This window comes from Pseudophryne corroboree, chromosome 3 (assembly GCF_028390025.1).
Source record: "Pseudophryne corroboree isolate aPseCor3 chromosome 3, aPseCor3.hap2, whole genome shotgun sequence".
Classification (NCBI taxonomy): domain Eukaryota; kingdom Metazoa; phylum Chordata; class Amphibia; order Anura; family Myobatrachidae; genus Pseudophryne; species Pseudophryne corroboree.
Genome location: NC_086446.1, coordinates 92,788,898 through 92,811,860, shown reverse-complemented (window position 1 = coordinate 92,811,860; position 22,963 = coordinate 92,788,898). Strand labels below are relative to the sequence as shown.

Sequence of the window (22,963 nt, the reverse complement as noted above, 5' to 3'; positions counted from 1 at the left end):
CTGTTAAGTCAGCGCTACCTTTTGGGTAAACGTGACAAAGCTTTGTCCACCCTAGGGGAAGATTCCCATCGTATCCGGGCCCTAGTAGGGAAAGGATACTCCCTGAGAATTCTTTTTGGGAAGCTGCAGCTTCTTGTCTGGAGATTCCCGCTCTTTTTCATCATGAGAGGAGGGAAATTTACCTCAGCTTTCTTCCCCTTAAACATGTGTACCTTTGCGTCAGGGACAGATGAGTCATCAGTGATATGCAAAACATTTTTTATTACAATAATCATATATTGAATACTTTTCTGCCAGTTTTGGCTGTAACTTTGCATTATCGTAGTCGACACTGGAGTCAGACTCCGTGTCGATATCAGTGTCTATTATTTTGGATAGTGAGCATTGTGAGACTCTGAAGGTCTCTGCAACATAGGGACAGACCTGTGTAGATTCACTGTCTGTTCTCTAATCTTTTGTGCAATAAATTTACCTCAGAACTTTATTTCACATATCCAATCAGGTGTCGGCGTTGTCAATGGAGACACCACTCACACACACATTCGCTCCATCTCTTCCTTAGAAGAGCCTTTTACCTCAGACATGTCGACACACACGTACCGACACACCACACACGACCCAGAGTCCGGATACCGACAGATATAGTAGAATGGATAGTACATGGCCGAGAGAAACGGTTATAGAATGTGACAAACAAGCTGGAATCCTTAGACCGTTTCAAGTATATAATTCTTTATTCAGCAAGCCGTATCCCGCGTATGGAGAACATCAGTCATTGCATATCTCTGTGAACAAACTCGTGATTAACAAGCGATATCTTGTGTTTAAATCGTTTTCCACATCGACTACATGCAAATGGCATCTCCCCAGTGTGAGTCCTTACATGTCGTAGTAAATACTCTTTCACGGCAAAACGTTTATCGCACTCAGAACACACAAATGGCTTCTCTCCTGTGTGCGTTCTCTGATGTACGACAAGGTGACTATTGCACAGAAATCGCTTCCCGCACTCTGGGCAAGGGAACGGTTTCTCCCCAGTGTGGCTTCTCCGATGTAAGACTAGTTGGGCGTTATCCGGCCAACATTTCCCACACTCGGAGCATTCATATATCTTCCTCCCGCTGTGAGCTCTCTGATGGATGAGAAGCTGAGAACTGGTCGGAAAAGTTATCCCACATTCGAGGCACTCACGTGGGTTCTGGCCTGTGCGAGTTCTTTGGTGGATGACAAGTTGGACTTTCCTCAGAAAATATTCTCCGCACTCGGAACATTGTGGCATCTTCTTCTTAGAGTGAGCTCTCTGATATTTAGTGAGATTTGAGATGTCACCAAAAGTGGACGGTGCAGGAATTTGGTAAATGATTTCAATTTCGCTCAGTGTGCTATCCACGTTCTTTTCTACAGTTTGACCTGTACTAATGTGACCTGTAATGGATTCCCCTTTAATATGAGTAGATGTATACTGTGTATGATCTGTGTGTGTATACATGTCAGTGTGTGTGATGTCTCCTCCATCACATGAGACTGGTTCCATCATAGTATCAGTAGCTGTATACGGTGTATGATCTGTGGGGGTATACATGTCAGTGTGTGTGATGTCTCCTCCATCACATGAGACTGGTTCCATCTTAATATGAGTAGCTGTATACTGTGTATGACCTGTGTGTGTAGACATGTCAGTGTGTGTGAGGTCTTCTCCATCAGATGAGACTGGTTCCTCCATAATATGAGTAGATGTATACTGTGTATGATCTGTGGGTGTATACATATCAGTGTGTGTGAGGTCTCCTCCATCACATGAGACTGATTCCTCCTTAATATGAGTAGATGTATACTGTGTATGACCTGTGGGTGTATACATGTCAGTGTGTGTGAGGTCTCCTCCGTCACATGAGGCTGATTCCTCCTTAATAGGAGTAGATGTATAATGTGTATGATATGTGGGTGTATACATGTCAGTGTGTGTGATGTCTCCTCCATCACATGAGGCTGATTCCTCCTTAATATGAGTAGATGTATAATGTGTATGATATGTGGGTGTATACATGTCAGTGTGTGTGATGTCTCCTCCATCACATGAGGCTGATTCCTCCTTAATATGAGTAGATGTATAATGTGTATGATATGTGGGTGTATACATGTCAGTGTGTGTGAGGTCTCCTATGTCACATGAGGCTGATTCCTCCTTAAAATGAGTAGGTGTATACTGTGTATGATATGTGGGTGTATACATGTCAGTGTGTGTCAGGTCTCCTCCATCACATGAGGCTGATTCCTCCTTAATATGAGTAGGTGTATACTGTGTATGATATGTGGGTGTATACATGTCAGTGTGTGTCAGGTCTCCTCCATCACATGAGATGGATTCCTCCTTAATATGAGTAGATGTATACTGTGTATGATATCTGGGTGTAGACATGTCAGTGTGTGTGAGGTCTCCTCCATCACATGAGACTGATTCCTCCTTAATATGAGTAGATGTATAATGTGTATGATATGTGGGTGTATACATGTCAGTGTGTGTGATGTCTTCTCCATCACATGAGACTGATTCCTCCTTAATATGAGTAGATGTATACTGTGTATGATATGTGGGTGTATACAAATCAGTGTCTGTGAGGTGTCTTTCTTCACCTGAGATGGGTGCTGTAGTCTCAGTCTTTGAATTTGGATCCATGACTACAAAACCACAAAACCAGACGTGTCTATCCAGAGAGCCACCTGTTAGAAAAACATGTTTGTTAGACTCTTCAGTGATATAATGTAATTTGACAAAAATTAAAACTCTCTTTAATTATACTGACTTGAAGTTGGACCAATCCTTCATACCTGATCAACGCCTATTGGTGTCTCTTTATTCTCACAAACAGGAACTATCTGAGGCTATCATTAGGAATCCCCTTTTAACGGTTATGTGGCGAGTTTGGCACTTTACAAGGAAGCACAGGAATTTCAATTGCCACAACCTTCTTTTTCGCCAATTACTTTTAAACCCCGAATTTCAAAATGGGGAGGCTTCTGCGCCTTTCTCATCGTGGCCTGACATGGCGATTCCATGTGTCGGAGTATTGGTTGACATTGAAAATGAGTGGAGGAGTTAATAGATAAATATAAATTTCCTTGATTTTATTTTCTGGTGTTATATCAGGCACAACACTATGTGAGCTGCATGATAAGAGCTCTTTCCTCAGAGGACTGGTCCAATTCCTTTGATTTATTATTGGCTAGACCAGTGTTTCCCAACCTCGGTCCTCAAGGAACACCAACAGTCCTGGTTTTAGTGATATCCAGGCTTGAACACAGGTGACTTAATTAGTACCTCAGTTATTTTGATTTAACCATCTGTGCTGAAGCCTGGATATCCCTAAAACCTGCACTGTTGGTGTGCCTTGAGGACCGCGGTTGGGAATGCCTGGGCTAGACCTTTCTCCTAACTCCATTGGATCATATCTACAGGTCTATCTTCATGGTGTACTGTATTCCCCCATATTATCATGGAAAATCTATTGCAATCACTACTCTATTCCCAGTCGGTGCTCTCATCTATAATGCACAGAAAAATGTTCTAGAACATCTATCACGGGTTTAGTATGAAATACCTACAATCAAAATCCCGACGGTCAAAATACCGACAACAGTTGACCGACGGTCAAAATACCAACAAGGTCAAAGTCCCGACATTTAAAATAGTGAAAAGGTCAAAATCACGACAGGTCAAAAAGTCAACACAAGTTTTTCATTGTTTTTCTTGGTGTGTATGTCGACATGGACACCGGATAACTGTACCGCGTCCCCTCACTGCGCTCGCAGTGAGCACGGTGCCTCGCTGTGCTCGGCACACTATTATATTCCACCTCCAGGTCCACTGGGCTGGTAAAGTATGAACAAGTTGGTTTCAATGAAAAAAATAAGAATTTACTTACCGATAATTCTATTTCTCGTAGTCCGTAGTGGATGCTGGGGACTCCGTCAGGACCATGGGGAATAGCGGCTCCGCAGGAGACAGGGCACAAAAGTAAAAGCTTTAGGATCAGGTGGTGTGCACTGGCTCCTCCCCCTATGACCCTCCTCCAAGCCTCAGTTAGGATACTGTGCCCGGACGAGCGTACACAATAAGGAAGGATTTTGAATCCCGGGTAAGACTCATACCAGCCACACCAATCACACTGTACAACCTGTGATCTGAACCCAGTTAACAGCATGATAACAGCGGAGCCTCTGAAAAGATGGCTCACAACAATAATAACCCGATTTTTGTAACAATAACTATGTACAAGTATTGCAGACAATCCGCACTTGGGATGGGCGCCCAGCATCCACTACGGACTACGAGAAATAGAATTATCGGTAAGTAAATTCTTATTTTCTCTGACGTCCTAAGTGGATGCTGGGGACTCCGTCAGGACCATGGGGATTATACCAAAGCTCCCAAACGGGCGGGAGAGTGCGGATGACTCTGCAGCACCGAAAGAGAGAACTCCAGGTCCTCCTCAGCCAGGGTGTGCCCCTGACCAAGTAGCAGCTCGGCAAAGTTGTAAAGCCGAGACCCCTCGGGCAGCCGCCCAAGATGAGCCCACCTTCCTTGTGGAATGGGCATTTACATATTTTGGCTGTGGCAGGCCTGCCACAGAATGTGCAAGCTGAATTGTACTACACATCCAACTAGCAATCGTCTGCTTAGAAGCAAGAGCACCCAGTTTTTTGGGTGCCTACAGGATAACAGCAAGTCAGTTTTCCTGACTCCAGCCGTCCTGGAACCTATATTTTCAGGGCCCTGACAACATCCAGCAACTTGGAGTCCTCCAAGTCCCTAGTAGCCGCAGGTACCACAATAAGCTGGTGCAGGTGAAACGCTGACACCACCTTAGGGAGAAACTGGGGACGAGTCCGCAGCTCTGCCCTGTCCGAATGGACAATCAGATATGGGCTTTGTGAGACAAAGCCGCCAATTCTGACACTCGCCTGGCCGAGGCCAGGGCCAACAGCATGGTCACTTTCCATGTGAGATATTTCAAATCCACAGATTTGAGCGGTTTAAACCAAAGTGATTTGAGGAATCCCAGAACTACGTTGAGATCCCACAGTGCCACTGGAGGCACAAAAGGGGGTTGTATATGCAGTACTCCCTTGACAAACTTCTGGACTTCAGGAACTGAAGCCAATCTTTTCTGGAAGAAAATTGACAGGGCCGAAATTTGAACCCTAATGGACCCCAATTTGAGGCCCATAGACACTCCTGTTTGCAGGAAATGCAGGAATCGACCAAGTTGAAATTTCTTCGTGGGGCCTTCCTGGCCTCACACCACGCAACATATTTTCGCCACATGTGGTGATAATGTTGTGCGGTCACCTCCTTCCTGGCTTTGACCAGGGTAGGAATGACCTCTTCCGGAATGCCTTTTTCCCTTAGGATCCGGCGTTCCACCGCCATGCCGTCAAACGCAGCCGCGGTAAGTCTTGGAACAGACATGGTACTTGCTGAAGCAAGTCCCTTCTTAGCGGCAGAGGCCATGAGTCCTCTGTGAGCATTTCTTGAAGTTCCGGGTACCAAGTCCTTCTTGGCCAATCCGGAGCCACGAGTATAGTTCTTACTTCTCTACGTCTTATAATTCTCAGTACCTTGGGTATGAGAAGCAGAGAAGGGAACACATACACCGACTGGTACACCCACGGTGTTACCAGAACGTCCACAGCTATTGCCTGAGGGTCTCTTGACCTGGCGCAATACCTGTCCAGTTTTTTGTTCAGGCGGGACGCCATCATGTCCACCTTTGGTCTTTCCCAACGGTTCACAATCATGTGGAAGACTTCCCGATGAAGTCCCCACTCTCCCGGGTGGAGGTCGTGCCTGCTGAGGAAGTCTGCTTCCCAGTTGTCCACTCCCGGAATGAACACTGCTGACAGTGTTATCACATGATTTTCCGCCCAGCGAAGAATCCTTGCAGTTTCTGCCATTGCCCTCCTGCTTCTTGTGCCGCCCTGTCTGTTTACGTGGGCGACTGCCGTGATGTTGTCCCACTGGATCAATACCGGCTGACCTTGAAGCAGAGGTCTTGCTAAGCTTAGAGCATTGTAAATTGCCCTTAGCTCCAGTATATTTATGTGGAGAGAAGTCTCCAGACTATATCACACTCCCTGGAAAAATTTTTCCTTGTGTGACTGCTCCCCAGCCTCTCAGGCTGGCATCCGTGGTCACCAGGACCCAGTCCTGAATGCCGAATCTGCGGCCCTTTAATAGATGAGCACTCTGCAGCCACCGCAGAAGAAACACCCTTGTCCTTGGAGACAGGGTTATCCGCTGATGCATCTGAAGATGCGATCCGGACCATTTGTCCAGCAGATCCCACTGAAAGGTTCTTGCGTGAAATCTGCCGAATGGAATCGCTTCGTAAGAAGCCACCATTTTTCCCAGGACCCTTGTGCAATGATGCACTGACACTTTTCCTGGTTTTAGGAGGTTCCTGACTAGCTCGGATAACTCCCTGGCTTTCTTCTCCGGGAGAAACACCCCTTTTCTGGACTGTGTCCAGAATCATCCCTAGGAACAGCAGACGTGTCGTCGGAAACAGCTGCGATTTTGGAATATTTAGAATCCACCCGTGCTGTCGTAGAACTACTTGAGATAGTGCTACTCCGACCTCCAACTGTTCTCTGGACCTTGCCCTTATCAGGAAATCGTCCATTTTCTTTGAAGAAGAATCATCATTTCGGTCATTACCTTGGTAAAGACCCGGGGTGCCGTGGACAATCCAAACGGCAGCGTCTGAAACTGATAGTGACAGTTCTGTACCACGAACCTGAGGTACCCTTGGTGAGAAGGGCAAATTTGGACATGGAGGTAAGCATCCCTGATGTCCAGGGACACCATATAGTCCCCTTCTTCCTGGTTCGCTATCACTGCTCTGAGTGACTCCATCTTGATTTGAACCTTTGTATGTAAGTGTTCAAATATTTCAGATTTAGAATAGGTCTCACCGAGCCGTCTGGCTTCAGTACCACAATATAGTGTGGAATAATACCCCTTTCCTTGTTGTAGGAGGGGTACTTTGATTATCACCTGCTGGGAATACAGCTTGTGAATTGTTTCCAATACTGCCTCCCTGTCGGAGGGAGACGTTGGTAAAGCAGACTTCAGGAACCTGCGAGGGGGAGACGTCTCGAATTTCCAATCTGTACCCCTGGGATACTACTTGTAGGCTCCAGGGGTCCACTTGCGAGTGAGCCCACTGCGTGCTGAAACTCTTGAGACGACCCCCCACCGCACCTGAGTCCGCTTGTACGGCCCCAGCGTCATGCTGAGGACTTGGTAGAAGCGGTGGAGGGCTTCTGTTCCTGGGAATGGGCTGCCTGCTGCAGTCTTCTTCCCTTTCCTCTATCCCTGGGCAGATATGACTGGCCTTTTGCCCGCTTGCCCTTATGGGGACGAAAGGACTGAGGCTGAAAAGACGGTGTCTTTTTCTGCTGAGATGTGACTTGGGGTAAAAAAGGTGGATTTTCCAGCTGTTGCCGTGGCCACCAGGTCCGATGGACCGACCCCAAATAACTCCTCTCCTTTATACGGCAATACTTCCATGTGCCGTTTGGAATTTGCATCACCTGACCACTGTCGTGTCCATAAACATCTTCTGGCAGATATGGACATCGCACCTACTCTTGATGCCAGAGTGCAAATATCCCTCTGTGCATCTCGCATATATAGAAATGCATCCTTTAAATGCTCTATAGTCAATAAAATACTGTCCCTGTCAAGGGTATCAATATTTTCAGTCAGGGAATCCGACCAAGCCACCCCAGCGCTGCACATCCAGGCTGAGGCGATCGCTGGTCGCAGTATAACACCAGTATGTGTGTATATACTTTTTAGGATATTTTCCAGCCTCCTATCAGCTGGCTCCTTGAGGGCGGCCGTATCTGGAGACGGTAACGCCACTTGTGATAAGCGTGTGAGCGCCTTCATTTAATTTATCTGATTCAGGAAAAACTTCAGGTAGTTTTTTCACACCCCACAGAATACCCTTTTTTGTGGTACTTGTAGTATCAGAAATATGTAACACCTCCTTCATTGCCCTTAACATGTAACGTGTGGCCCTAAAGGAAAATACGTTTGTTTCTTCACCGTCGACACTGGAGTCAGTGTCCGTGTCTGTGTCGACCGACTGAGGTAAATGGGCGTTTTAAAGCCCCTGACGGTGTTTTAGACGCCTGGACAGGTACTAATTTGTTTGCCGGCCGTCTCATGTCGTCAACCGACCTTGCAGCGTGTTGACATTATCACATAATTCCCTAAATAAGCCATCCATTCCGGTGTCGACTCCCTAGAGAGTGACATCACCATTACAGGCAATTGCTCCGCCTCCTCACCAACATCGTCCTCATACATGTCGACACACAAGTACCGACACACAGCACACACACAGGGAATGCTCTGATAGAGGACAGGACCCCACTAGCCCTTTGGGGAGACAGAGGGAGTTTGCCAGCACACACCAAAACGCTATAATTATACAGGGACAACCTTTATATAAGTGTTTTCCCTTATAGCATCTTAATATATAATCATATCGCCAAATAAGTGCCCCCCCTCTCTGTTTTAACCCTGTTTCTGTAGTGCAGTGCAGGGGAGAGCCTGGGAGCCTTCCCTCCAGCAGTTCTGTGAGGGAAAATGGCGCTGTGTGCTGAGGAGAATAGGCCCCGCCCCCTTTTCGGCGGGCTTCTTCTCCCGTTTTTCTGACAACCTGGCAGGGGTTAAATACATCCATATAGCCCCAGAGGCTATATGTGATGTATTTTTAGCTAGTATAGGTACTTTCATTGCTGCCCAGGGCGCCCCCCCCAGCGCCCTGCACCCTCAGTGACCGTTGGTGTGAAGTGTGCTGAGAGCAATGGCGCACAGCTGCAGTGCTGTGCGCTACCTCATGAAGACTGAGAAGTCTTCAGCCGCCGATTTCTGGACCTCTTCTCTCTTCAGCATCTGCAAGGGGGTCGGCGGGGCGGCTCCGGTGACCCATCCAGGCTGTACCTGTGATCGTCCCTCTGGAGCTAGTGTCCAGTAGCCTAAGAAGCCAATCCATCCTGCACGCAGGTGAGTTCACTTCTTCTCCCCTAAGTCCCTCGTTGCAGTGAGCCTGTTGCCAGCAGGACTCACTGAAAATAAAAAACCTAATAAAACTTTTACTCTAAGCAGCTCTTTAGGAGAGCCACCTAGATTGCACCCTTCTCGGCCGGGCACAAAAACCTAACTGAGGCTTGGAGGAGGGTCATAGGGGGAGGAGCCAGTGCACACCACCTGATCCTAAAGCTTTTACTTTTGTGCCCTGTCTCCTGCGGAGCCGCTATTCCCCATGGTCCTGACGGAGTCCCCAGCATCCACTTAGGACGTCAGAGAAATAATGAAAAACTCATGTCGACTTTTTGACCTGTCGACATTTTAAATGTTGGTATTATGACCTTGTCTGGATTTGACCATGGCGGGATTTTGACTATCGGTCAATGGTTGTCCTTATTTTGACCGTCGGGATTTTGATTGTAGGTAAATACACTGCATCCCTCTATCACAATGGGTTTCTCCCCCCACCGCAGGTTCTTGATGGGATTGTCAGATACAAGTTCTTTCCCTAAGTGTGGGGCATCCTATGCAGCTTTTCTACGACCATTGTTAGAGCTATAATTGACATTTCTGTTGTTCCTACGGTTTTTGGGAACAAATGTTCACTGCTACTATATAATAGTACTGCATATTTTATTATACATGTGATGATTCAATAAAAAAACATGTTTAAAAAATAATAAATCACGTGGAACAACGTCTTAACAAAACAAAAGGCACTAAACGGGCACACAGAGCCTCTTTCTGAGTTGCATACAAGTCCAAAAGTAGATGCATCTTGCCGAGACTAATGAACACAACAAACCCTCACGCACAGAAAGTGAGAGGTGTGATGCACACACATGAAGCCGCACATCTAGTCGCATTGGCACTGCGTTTGGAAAACCATCCGTATTTGGAGCCCGTGCGACTAAATACTGGTAAGCAATAGGAAAACAGATCATAGAAGAAAATGAGTGATAAATTTCACTGTGAGTGATAAATTACACCAGCCAATCAGCTCATAACTTCCATGTCACAGGCTGTGTTTGAAATATGACAGGAGCTGGTTGGTTGGTGAAATTTATCACTCACAGTGAAATTTACCACTCATTGATAAATATAAGGGCATAAATAACCATTATATGACATAGTAGTGTTTACATGCAGCTTGTGTATAATTGAATCTGTCCCACAGACTGGGTAATAGGGTGGGGAACAGGCATCCTGCTCTCCCCACCTTCCCTAAAACCCCCTCTCCTTCTCCTCCATTGAAGATCATGCAATCTTTCTCTTCTCATCGGTCTGCCAAAACATGCAACCTCCCAGTTCTGCAACAACTTGGCCACTTAGCTCTCTAATACCCCTTTTCCGCTAAAACACAGGTTTTTACTGGGTTAACCCGGGCCGCAACTCAGTGGAAAATGGTCCCCCAAAAAATACCCCCCCTTCCGTGTTCAGTTGCCCAGGAATACAAGCCGGGTAGCAAGCAGGGTTGGGCCCGGGTAACAGGGCAGTGGAAAAGGGTGACCCGGATCATTCAGCTTAAGTCCCACGAAAACAATAGGCAGAGCCGCCTCACCGGCGCTTGGAGATGATGTCATCTCAAAGTGTCGGCAAAAACAGAAACACTGCACCCGTGTACAGTGTAAATAGCGACGACCTGGGAGTAACCCAGGTCAGGCAGTGTAAGCGGGGTCTGTACAAGATCTGACCCAGGTTGAAACAATGTTCACAAATCTGGGACAGATCCAGGATTTAGGTGGAAAATGGGTATCACTGTACATGCAATGACCTTCCCTCACACATACGTGCTGGTATCAGCAGTTATATTGTTGAGCACTGAGCTCCTGCTGCCAATAGCCTGCTCTTCCTTACCTATTGCATTGACGCGCCCGCTGACCCGCTGCAATCAGGCTTCCACCACCTCCATGTGACTGAAATTGTCCTTCACTAAATGGATCTCCAATGTTCTCATAGCCAAGCTGAGAGGTCATAGCTCCATCCTACTCTGGCGGAATCCTTAAGCGCTGCCAATCACAGTTTTGCTGCAAAGATATTAGTGATATTAATATATTATATAGTGTAAATCGGTTATTTACATGCTGTGTGTGTTTATTACACTATATGATGAATCCAGTGATATGGTATAATACAGCTCAATTATTACATTATTGTGTGCACAGATTTAGCAGTATATTGAATTAAATAAATATATATATATATATATATATATATATATATATACACAAACAAAGAACCCAGCACTCACCAAAGTAAACTCACTTATCCTCAACAATTCAATAAATAAATGATGGGGGTTTAGTTGGTGGATTGGCCAATGCACGGAAGCCTGCATACCGATTTTCAAGGTACCCCACCTTCATGCAGGTCCTACACTATCACAGAGTCTTAAAACCTGACTACTTCACAGCTGTTAAACACATCATCTGCCTGCTAGATTTAATGTGTACCTGCCACAGACTTTATGGCTTTTAAAGGCACACTAGTCACCTATTGCACTGGCTCAAAGATGATTGCTAAGGAACAGCTGAGACAGGTTCAGGATAATAAAGTCCACACAGGGGTGCATGAGAAAGCTAGTGGCCACGGTTAATAAGATATATATATATATATATATATATATATATATATATACACACACGAAATACGGAATATTCCGTAATGCAGACTTTTTTGAGTGAGAGTGAGATAGTGAAACCTTTGTTTTTTGATGGCTCAATGTACACAAACTTTGTTTAATATACAAAGTTATTAATAATATTGTATTAAATGACCTTCAGGCTGTGTATATAAGGTGTATATGAAACATAAATGAATTGTGTGAATGTACACACACTTTGTTTCATGCACAAAGGGGGTCATTCCGAGTTGTTCGCTCGCAAGCTGCTTTTAGCAGCTTTGCACACGCTAAGCCGCCGCCTACTGGGAGTGAATCTTAGCTTATCAAAATTGCGAACGAAAGATTAGCAAAATAGCGAATAGACACCTCTTAGCAGTTTCTGAGTAGCTCCACACTTACTCGGCATCTGCGATCAGTTCAGTGCTTGTCGTTCCTGGTTTGACGTCACAAACACACACCCAGCGTTCGCCCAGACACTCCTCCGTTTCTCCAGCCACTCCCGCGTTTTTCCCAGAAACGGTAGCGTTTTTTCGCACACACCCATAAAACGGCCAGTTTCCGCCCAGAAACACCCACTTCCTGTCAATCACATTACGATCACCAGAACGAAGAAAAAACCTTGTAATGCCGTGAGTAAAATACCTAACTGCATAGCAAATTTACTTGGCGCAGTCGCACTGCGGACATTGCGCATGCGCATTAGCGACTAATCGCTCCGTTGCGAGAAAAAAATAAGAATTTACTTACCGATAATTCTATTTCTCATAGTCCGTAGTGGATGCTGGGAACTCCGTAAGGACCATGGGGAATAGCGGCTCCGCAGGAGACTGGGCACAAAAAGTAAAAGCTTTAGACTAGCTGGTGTGCACTGGCTCCTCCCCCTATGACCCTCCTCCAAGCCTCAGTTAAGATACTGTGCCCGGACGAGCGTACATAATAAGGAAGGATCTTGAATCCCGGGTAAGACTCATACCAGCCACACCAATCACACCGTACAACTCGTGATCTGAACCCAGTTAACAGTATGATAACCGTAGGAGCCTCTGAAAAGATGGCTTCCAACAATAAACAACCCGATTTGTTTGTAACAATAACTATATACAAGTATTGCAGACAATCCGCACTTGGGATGGGCGCCCAGCATCCACTACGGACTATGAGAAATAGAATTATCGGTAAGTAAATTCTTATTTTCTCTGACGTCCTAGTGGATGCTGGGAACTCCGTAAGGACCATGGGGATTATACCAAAGCTCCCAAACGGGCGGGAGAGTGCGGATGACTCTGCAGCACCGAATGAGAGAACTCCAGGTCCTCCTCAGCCAGGGTATCAAATTTGTAGAATTTAGCAAACGTGTTTGCCCCTGACCAAGTAGCTGCTCGGCAAAGTTGTAAAGCCGAGACCCCTCGGGCAGCCGCCCAAGATGAGCCCACCTTCCGTGTGGAATGGGATTTTACAGATTTTGGCTGTGGCAGGCCTGCCACAGAATGTGCAAGTTGAATTGTACTACAAATCCAACGAGCAATCGTCTGCTTAGAAGCAGGAGCACCCAGCTTGTTGGGTGCATACAGTATAAACAGCGAGTCAGATTTTCTGACTCCAGCCGTCCTGGAAACATATTTTTTCAGGGCCCTGACTACGTCCAGCAACTTGGAGTCCTCCAAGTCCCTAGTAGCCACAGGTACCACAATAGGTTGATTCATGTGAAACGCTGAAAACACCTTAGGGAGAAATTGAGGACGAGTCCTCAATTCCGCCCTATCCGAATGAAATATCAGGTAAGGGTTTTTATAGGATAAAGCCGCCAATTCTGATACGCGCCTGGCTGAAGCCAGGGCCAACAGCATTACCACTTTCCATGTGAGATATTTCAAATCCACTGTGGCAAGTGGTTCAAACCAATGTGATTTTAGGAACCCTAAAACTACAATGAGATCCCAAGGTGCCACTGGAGGCACAAAAGGAGGCTGTATATGCAGTACCCCTTTGACAAACGTCTGAACTTCAGGCACTGAAGCCAGTTCTTTCTGGAAGAAGATCGACAGGGCCGAAATTTGAACCTTAATGGATCCTAATTTTAGGCCCATAGACAATCCTGCTTGCAGGAAATGTAGGAAACGACCCAGTTGAAATTCCTCCGTAGGGGCCTTCTTGGCCTCACACCACGCAACATATTTTCGCCAAATGCGATGATAATGTTTTGCAGTTACATCCTTCCTGGCCTTGATCAGGGTAGGGATGACTTCATCTGGAATGCCTTTTTCCTTCAGGATCCGGCGTTCAACCGCCATGCCGTCAAACGCAGCCGCGGTAAGTCTTGGAACAGACAAGGTCCCTGCTGGAGCAGGTCCTTCCTTAGAGGTAGAGGCCACGGGTCCTCCGTGAGCATCTCTTGCAGCTCCGGGTACCAAGTTCTTCTTGGCCAATCCGGAGCCACGAGTATCGTTCTTTCTCCTCTCCTTCTTATGATTCTCAGTACTTTTGGTATGAGAGGAAGAGGAGGGAACACATATACCGACTGGAACACCCACGGAGTTACCAGAGCGTCCACCGCTATTGCCTGAGGGTCCCTTGACCTGGCGCAATATCTGTCCAGTTTCTTGTTGAGACGGGACGCCATCATGTCCACCTTTGGTTTTTCCCAACGGTTTACAATCACTTGGAAGACTTCTGGATGAAGTCCCCACTCCCCCGGGTGGAGGTCGTGTCTGCTGAGGAAGTCTGCTTCCCAGTTGTCCACTCCCGGAATGAACACTGCTGACAGTGCTATCACATGATTTTCCGCCCAGCGGAGAATCCTTGCAGCTTCTGCCATTGCCCTCCTGCTTCTTGTGCCGCCCTGTCTGTTTACGTGGGCGACAGCCGTGATGTTGTCCGACTGGATCAATACCGGTTGACCCTGAAGCAGAGGCCTTGCTTGACTTAGGGCATTGTAAATGGCCCTTAGCTCTAGGATATTTATGTGAAGAGACGTTTCCATGCTTGACCACAAGCCCTGGAAATTTCTTCCCTGTGTGACTGCTCCCCAGCCTCTCAGGCTGGCATCCGTGGTTACCAGCATCCAATCCTGATTGCCGAATCTGCGGCCCTCTAGAAGATGAGCCTTCTGTAACCACCACAGGAGAGATACCCTTGTCCTTGGAGATAGGGTTATCCGCTGATGCATCTGAAGATGCGATCCGGACCATTTGTCCAGCAGATCCCACTGAAAAGTTCTTGCATGGAATCTTCCGAATGGAATCGCTTCGTAAGAAGCCACCATTTTTCCCAGGACTCTCGTGCACTGATGCACTGACACTTGTCCTGGTTTTAGGAGGTTCCTGACTAGCTCGGATAACTCCCTGGCCTTCTCCTCCGGGAGAAACACCTTTTTCTGTACTGTGTCCAGAATCATCCCTAGGAACAGTAGACGTGTTGTTGGAATCAGCTGTGATTTTGGGATATTTAGAATCCACCCGTGCTGACGTAGCACTACCTGAGATAGTGCTACTCCGACCTCTAACTGTTCCCTGGACCTTGCCCTTATCAGGAGATCGTCCAAGTAAGGGATAATTAATACGCCTTTTCTTCGGCCATTACCTTGGTAAAGACCCGTGGTGCCGTGGACAATCCAAACGGCAGCGTCTGAAACTGATAATGACAGTTTTGTATCACAAACCTGAGGTACCCTTGGTGAGAAGGGTAGATTGGGACATGGAGATAAGCATCCTTGATGTCTAGAGATACCATATAGTCCCCTTCTTCCAGGTTCGCTATCACTGCTCTGAGTGACTCCATCTTGAATTTGAACCTTTTTATGTAAGTGTTCAAAGATTTTAGATTTAAAATTGGTCTCACCGAGCCGTCCGGCTTCGGTACCACAAACAGCGTGGAATAATACCCCTTTCCCTGTTGTAGGAGGGGTACCTTGATTATCACCTGCTGGGAATACAGCTTGTGAATAGCTTCCAATACTGCCTCCCTGTCGGAGGGAGACGTTGGTAGAGCAGACTTCAGGAACCGGCGAGGGGGAGACGTCTCGAATTCCAATTTGTACCCCTGTGATACTACCTGCAGGATCCAGGGGTCCACTTGCGAGTGAACCCACTGCGCGCTGAAATTCTTGAGACGGCCCCCCACCGTGCCCGAGTCTGCTTGCAGAGCCCCAGCGTCATGCTGAGGACTTGGCAGAAGCGGGGGAGGGCTTCTGCTCCTGGGAAGAGGCTGTATGGTGCAGTCTTTTTCCCCTTCCTCTGCCCCGGGGCAGGAACGAGCGGCCTTTTTCCCTCTTGCCCTTATAGGGACGAAAGGACTGGGTTTGAAAAGACGGTGTCTTTTTCTGCTGAGAGGTGACCTGGGGTAAAAAGGTGGATTTTCCAGCCGTTGCTGTGGCCACCAGGTCCGATAGACCGACCCCAAATAACTCCTCCCCTTTATACGGCAATACTTCCATATGTCGTTTGGAATCCGCATCACCTGACCACTGTCGCGTCCATAACGTTCTTCTGGCAGAAATGGACATCGCACTTACTCTAGATGCCAGGGTGCAAATATCCCTCTGTGCATCTCGCATATATAGTAATGCATCCTTCAAATGCTCTATAGTTAATAATATACTGTCCCTATCCAGGGTATCAATATTTTCAGTCAGGGAATCCGACCAAGCCACTCCAGCGCTGCACATCCAGGCTGAGGCGATCGCTGGTCGCAGTATAACACCGGTATGTGTGTATATACCTTTTAAGATATTTTCCAGCCTTCTATCAGCTGGTTCCTTGAGAGCGGCCGTATCAGGAGACGGTAACGCCACTTGTTTTGATAAGCGTGTGAGCGCCTTATCTACCCTAGGGGGTGTTTCCCAACGTGCCCTAACCTCTGGTGGGAAAGGGTATAGTGCCAATAATTTATTAGAAATCAGCAGTTTTTTATCGGGGGAAACCCACGCTTTATCACACACCTCATTTAATTCATCTGACTCAGGAAAAACCACTGGTAGTTTTTTCACACCCCACATAATACCCTTTTTTGTGGTACTTGTAGTGTCAGAAATGTGCAATGCCTCCTTCATTGCCGTGATCATGTAACGTGTGGCCCTACTGGACATTACGTTTGTCTCGTCACCGTCGACACTGGATTCAGTATCCGTGTCAGGGTCTGTGTCGACCATCTGAGGTAACGGGCGTTTTAGCGCCCCTGACGGTGTCTGAGACGCCTGAACAGGCACTAATTGATTTGTCGGCTGTCTCATGTCGTCAACAGTTTTTTGCAAAGTGCTGACATTGTCACGTAATTCTTTAATTACTACCATCCACTCAGGTGTCGACTCCCTAGGGGGTGACATCACTAACACAGGCAATTGCTCTGCTTCCACATCATTTTCCTCCTCATACATGTCGACACAATCGTACCGACACCCAGCACACACACAGGGAATGCTCTGATAGAGGACAGGACCCCACTAGCCCTTTGGGGAGACAGAGGGAGAGTTTGCCAGCACACACCAGAGCGCTATATATATACAGGGATAACCTTATATAAGTGTTACTCCCTGTTATAGCTGCTGTATTTATATATTAGCTGCCAATAGTGCCCCCCTCTCTGTTTTACCCTGTTTCTGTAGTGCAGGACTGCAGGGGAGAGTCAGGGAGCCGTCCTTCCAGCGGAGCTGTGAAAGAAAATGGCGCTTGTGTGCTGAGGAGAAAGGCTCCGCCCCCTTCACGGCGGCCTTTTCTCCCGCTTTTTTCAGGAAACTGGCAGGGGATAAATGCATCCATATAGCCCAGGAGCTATATGTGATGCATTTTATTTAGCCATATAAGGTTTTTATATCATTTTTATTGCGTCTCAGGGCGCTCCCCCCCAGCGCCCTGCACCCTCAGTGACCGGAGTGTGAAGTGTGCTGAGAGCAATGGCGCACAGCTGCAGTGCTGTGCGCTACCTTATTTGAAGACAGGAACGTCTTCTGCCGCCGCTTTCTCCGGACCTCTTCGCTCTTCTGGCTCTGTAAGGGGGCCGGCGGCGCGGCTTCGGGACCCATCCAGGCTGAACCTGTGATCGTCCCTCTGGAGCTAATGTCCAGTAGCCAAGAAGCCCAATCCACTCTGCAGTCAGGTGAGTTCGCTTCTTCTCCCCTTAGTCCCACGATGCAGTGAGCCTGTTGCCAGCAGGACTCACTGAAAATAAAAAACCTATTTAAACTTTTACTTCTAAGCAGCTCAGGAGAGCCACCTAGCTTGCACCCTTCTCGTTCGGGCACAAAAATCTAACTGAGGCTTGGAGGAGGGTCATAGGGGGAGGAGCCAGTGCACACCAGCTAGTCTAAAGCTTTTACTTTTTGTGCCCAGTCTCCTGCGGAGCCGCTATTCCCCATGGTCCTTACGGAGTTCCCAGCATCCACTAGGACGTCAGAGAAAATACAGAGCGAACAACTCGGAATGACCCCCAAAGTTCTAAAAAATACTGGCTAAAATTACCTTCAGGCTGTGTGTATAAGCAGTGGCGGTTCTTGCCACGGGCAAGCGGTACTTTTGCCCGGGGCGCCGCCTTCCGGAGGGCGCCGGCGCCATCCGGAGGGCGCCGCACCAGGGCAAGATCCGCCACTGTGCCCCCCGCAGTGCCCTGCTGTGCCCCCCCGCTTTGAAGGGAACCAGACGCGTAGCGTCTAGTTTCCCTTCATTGAGAGGACCTTAGTTGTGCGGTGCGCGATGACGTCATCGCGCACCGCACAGCAAAGGTCCTCTCCATGAAGGGAAACTAGACGCTACGGTCTAGTTTCCCTTCGTGTAGAGGACCTTTGCTGTGCGATGCGCGATGACATCATCGCGCACCGCACAGCATAGTGGCACAGACACTAGGGGTCATAATTGACCTCTAGTGTCTATGCTGTTCTATGGGAGAGACGTAATAACGTCTCTCCCATAGATCGAAGAGAAGAGAGAGGGGAGAAGAGCGGTGCCGCCGGCGGAGGGGGTCATGATCAGGAACGGGGATGGTAAGTATTCTTTTTATTTATTTATTTATTTATTTTCTTGCAGTGTCGTGACCACGCCCCCAATTGAAGCCACGCCCCCATATTTTGCCCGGGGCGCCACAACTCTTAGAACCGGCCCTGTGTATAAGGTATATATGATACATAAATGCATTCTGTGCTTAGACTTAGGTCCCATCACCATGATATCTCATTATGGTATCTAATTATTCCAAAATACGGAAAAATCCGATATCCAAAATACCTCTGGTCCCAAGCATTTTGGATAAGGGATACTCAACCTGTATATATATATATATACATATACACATACACACACTTCTAACAAGCAGCGGCACTCTGAGACTTCCACACAGATAACTTTCAAAAAAGGTGTACTTTTAATACACACATCACATCTAGAGAATAGATAACGGTGTTCAGAGGGCACCGGAGCCACCTAATTTCGGGAAGGGTGAGTGCCAATCCGAATGCAAAAGTGTGTGTGTGTGTCCATATACATATATATATACTAGGTGATTCATCGCGCCCTACGGGCGCTCTTCACACCGTCGTAAGGGGCTACACCCACTTAACCCTTGCACGCCTTTATTATATGGCGTATTACCTCCAATCATAATTGTGTGAGTGGGTAAATATTGCACGGACAAAGGGGCGTGTGATGGTTAAGGGGTCGAAGCCCCTTGCAACGGTGTGAACAGCGCACACAGGGCCTGATGAATCACCTAGTAGGTGCTGTAGTTAGGGGAGTGGCGGCTGCGGGGGAGATGCAGATGGGGTCCGTGGGTGCCGCGGGTGGGGGAGGGTGTGGTGCGGTGGTGCCGCAGGTGGGGGAGGGGCTGGTGCGGTGGTACTGCGGGTGGGGTCCGGAGCCACCACTGGTGGCGGAGGAACGGCTGCGGGGGTGTCGCGGGTGGGGGAAGGGCGGGTGTGGTGGAGGTACTGCGAGTGGGGGAGGGGCGGGTAATGCTTCTCCTCCTGGAAGCAGCTAAGCTGTTGTCCTCCCTTTGGCAGTGGCTCTCCCAGAGACTCGCACAGCAGCCAAGCAGCCAGTCACTATTGTGTTAGCGCCAGTGTCCCAACGTGCCGCATTACAGGGAAGAAGATGCACTTGATAAACTACAGCTCCCAGCAGCCCTTAGCGCCGGAATGATTTGGCGCTAAGGGCTGCTGGGAGCTGTAGTTTATTTAGTGCGTCTTCTACCCTGTAATGCGGCACGTTGGGACACCGGCGCTAACAATAGTGACTGGCTGGCAGAACTGACTAACTCGCTGAATCAATGTAAAAGGTGAAAGTGCTGTGCAGGGTCAGTGACACTGCACACCCACTGCACTGCACAGCACTGTCACCTTTTACATTGATTCAGTGTCCAGACGTTACCCTCCGTGATATCACCCACTCTATCCGTTACATTAGCCACCTCGGGGGTTCCAAGCCGGCAGCCTAGATGCTGTGTTGCGGAGTCAGGACCTCTGGGAATCTAGGCGCAGCTGTGGCGGGGAGGCACTTCTGTGACATCATGCGCAGGAGGCGGCTCTGGGGCTCAGAGAGTATGCGGCGCAGGGAGGGCTATGAAAGCCTTCCACTGCGCCGCTTTTATACACATCTATGCTGGTGGCCGCAGCAGCTTTTGTTCCACCTGCGCCGCAGCTAGGGAGTGGAGATTGTTGATGCCGGAGGGGGCAAGATGGGGAACGTTGTGTTGAGGTGCAGGGGGTGGTGTATTTGTGGAAGGTGGGTGCCAGGTATCGGGCTAGGTTGGTTGGGGGATGGGCGTGTGAGGTGGTGCGGGTGTTGCACAGGCGGTTGTTTTGCTTGTGGGGGGTTTGTTGTTTGTTGCGGGTGTGCGAGGATAGTGTTAGTTGCAGTGGAGTGAGGGTTAGTGGTTCATAAGGCGGTGTGTTTGGGTGGGTGTTTGCAAGTATGGGGAAGTGGTTTTGTGCGAGCAGGGGTTTGGGGAGGGTGCGTGCATGTTGTGGTTGGGGGAGAGGTGGGTGGAGTGTTGCTGCGTGTGAAGGAGAAGAAGCTACGGTGTTGGGGTGGTTGGTCGGGGCTCAGGTGTGGTGGTGTGGCAGATGTGGGAGTTGTGCGTAACATTTTTGTGTCTGTATATGCGTTTACTGGTGTGCGCTAACCCTTGTCCTGATCTTAAAAGATCAGACACCACTTCACCTGCAATTCCAGTTTCGTGATTTACCAGATTGTTTGCCCATGCGGGCTCAGTTATATTGGTAAGACAGAGTCGAAGTTCAAAGAACGCATGGGTAATCACAGGGCAGCTATTCGGGCAGCAATTACAACAGGTACTGGTGAGCAACCAGTAGCTCGCCATTTTGCGGAAAAGAAACACACGTTATCGAGCCTAAGATACCGCATGATAGACACTGTTCTACCCAATGTACATGGTGGTAATAGATCTTTAAAACGATTACGTCTGGAGGCTAGATGGATACACCGTTTAAATGTATTATCCCCAAGGGGGTTAAATGAATGTATCACTTATTCTAGTTTGCGGTAGGAAAATATGACATTTCATATCAGTATGGTGGCAGTCTTTGTTTAATAAACATCATTTCACACTCCTACTTAGAAGATTTTATGATTGTTTGTTTTTTTATAAAATACCCCTTTGAAAAGTGTGGGTAAAATGTCTACAAAAGGGTTAATCTGAGGCAATTGGATGCGTTTTATAGATAAACAACATTAAACAGCGATGTAATAACCCTAATTGAGTAACAATAGAATTAACATAAAGATTCCCAAGACTCAATTTGGTAAGGGGTCTTGGAATTCAGACATAGATGTATTAATTATTCTCCATGGAGTCCGTGTAGTGTGGTAGAGTTGCCGCTTAAGTCCGTTTAACAGTTTTCCGTTTTTTTTTATAAAAACATATTCTGCACAAAAGGTGTTGTGAGTAGGTTTGTGTGTAAAAGCATCTGTATAATTTTAGTTATTTATATATGTTGGTTGATTTATTCACTTGGATTGTCACTATGACAACCATCTATACTGAGGCCATAGTGATCGACTTCTGTCTGAGGTTGATGAGGTCAGAATTATTCACACACCTGGTTTTGGGATGATTCTTCCCAGGTGAGGAACTCCTTCTTCTTAAGTGGTATGTCTATATAAATGTATTGTATGTATTGTTGTATCACTTCCTGATGACAATTTAAATAAATTGAAACGTTGAAGCAAGAAGGACTAAGGTCCATTTATTTCTGAGACCAGCACGAGTGCCGCACCATGGAATGGCTATATATATATATATATATATATAATCTCTATAAAGCAGCGGCACTCGGCAGACTGTTTTGCAGAAAAAAAGCCGTTTATTCCGGTCCTACGCCGTTTCGGGGATGTACCCCGTCTTCAGGGACAATACAGTACAAATATAGTGCTAATACCATCAACCTTTTATACCCTCTAAACAAGTGCTCATGAATGTTTAATGTGTGATACAACTCACCTGTCCAGCGCTGCCGATTCCCGCCGCGTCTGGCCGCTGTGTGTACAGGACTCACATGGATGACGTCAGCGGTCAGCGCCAGACAGGGAGCTCCAATCAGAAAGTTAGTGTAAGTGTTGCTAAGCAACCGCTGTGAATAAATAACACAAAAACATGTTAATAAAATCCCGTGCTGGTTAAAATAGTGCTAATCAGAGATCACTCTGAGCATGCCACTAACTCATACCTACTAAAACTATATACTATCTACATTAAAAACAAAGGATAAACGTTCCCAACGGAGGATAAGCATTGACGTGAACATAATTATATATATATTATTATCTACTGGTTAAACTGCTGTCTATAGCTAAATAGCTAAATACTTCTGAAAAATGCTTGAAACAGTGGCTATACTGACTATGGCTCTACGACTATACATATCATGAGGTTATCCATAGCTCTCATCGTCTCGATATTCAAAGCATGTAAAGTTATACTGATGTAGATAATCACTATACATTGCATCATAGAAAACCTCATTAGTAACTATACCAAAGACCCGTCCTCAATATACTTCAATATCATAGAAAACACTGCAGACCTAGTGTCTCATTTAGACCTCCCGGGGATATGGTGTTTAAAGAATGAATCCATCTGCTCTCCTTCTGCATCAGTATTTTATTACGATCCCCTCCTCTGTGTAGTGGGGGTACATGGTCTATAATTATAGCTCGTATGCTTGCTATATTGTGTTTGGCTGTCAAGCAATGACGAGCTACCGGTTGTTCACTCGTCCCTTTCTCGATGGCCTG

The 22,963-nt window shown here is 47.3% G+C and overlaps 1 protein-coding gene across 2 annotated transcripts in view; it reads right to left on the bottom strand.

Annotated features, from left to right (window-relative positions):
* Positions 1–695: 695 nt before the first annotated feature.
* Positions 696–22,963, bottom strand: part of LOC135054853 (oocyte zinc finger protein XlCOF8.4-like) — a 61,113-nt gene continuing 38,845 nt past the window's right edge. The window contains exons 2-4 of one of the 2 annotated variants that reach the window (XM_063958258.1): positions 22,170–22,299; positions 10,964–11,133; positions 696–2,721 (exon numbers count right to left, since the gene is read on the bottom strand). In XM_063958258.1, the coding sequence (XP_063814328.1) occupies positions 773–2,677 (1,905 nt within the window). In that variant the 5' untranslated portion in view covers positions 2,678–2,721; positions 10,964–11,133; positions 22,170–22,299 and the 3' untranslated portion in view covers positions 696–772. The remainder of the gene's footprint in view (positions 2,722–10,963; positions 11,134–22,169; positions 22,300–22,963) is intronic. The other variant, XM_063958257.1, reaches the window with a different exon arrangement.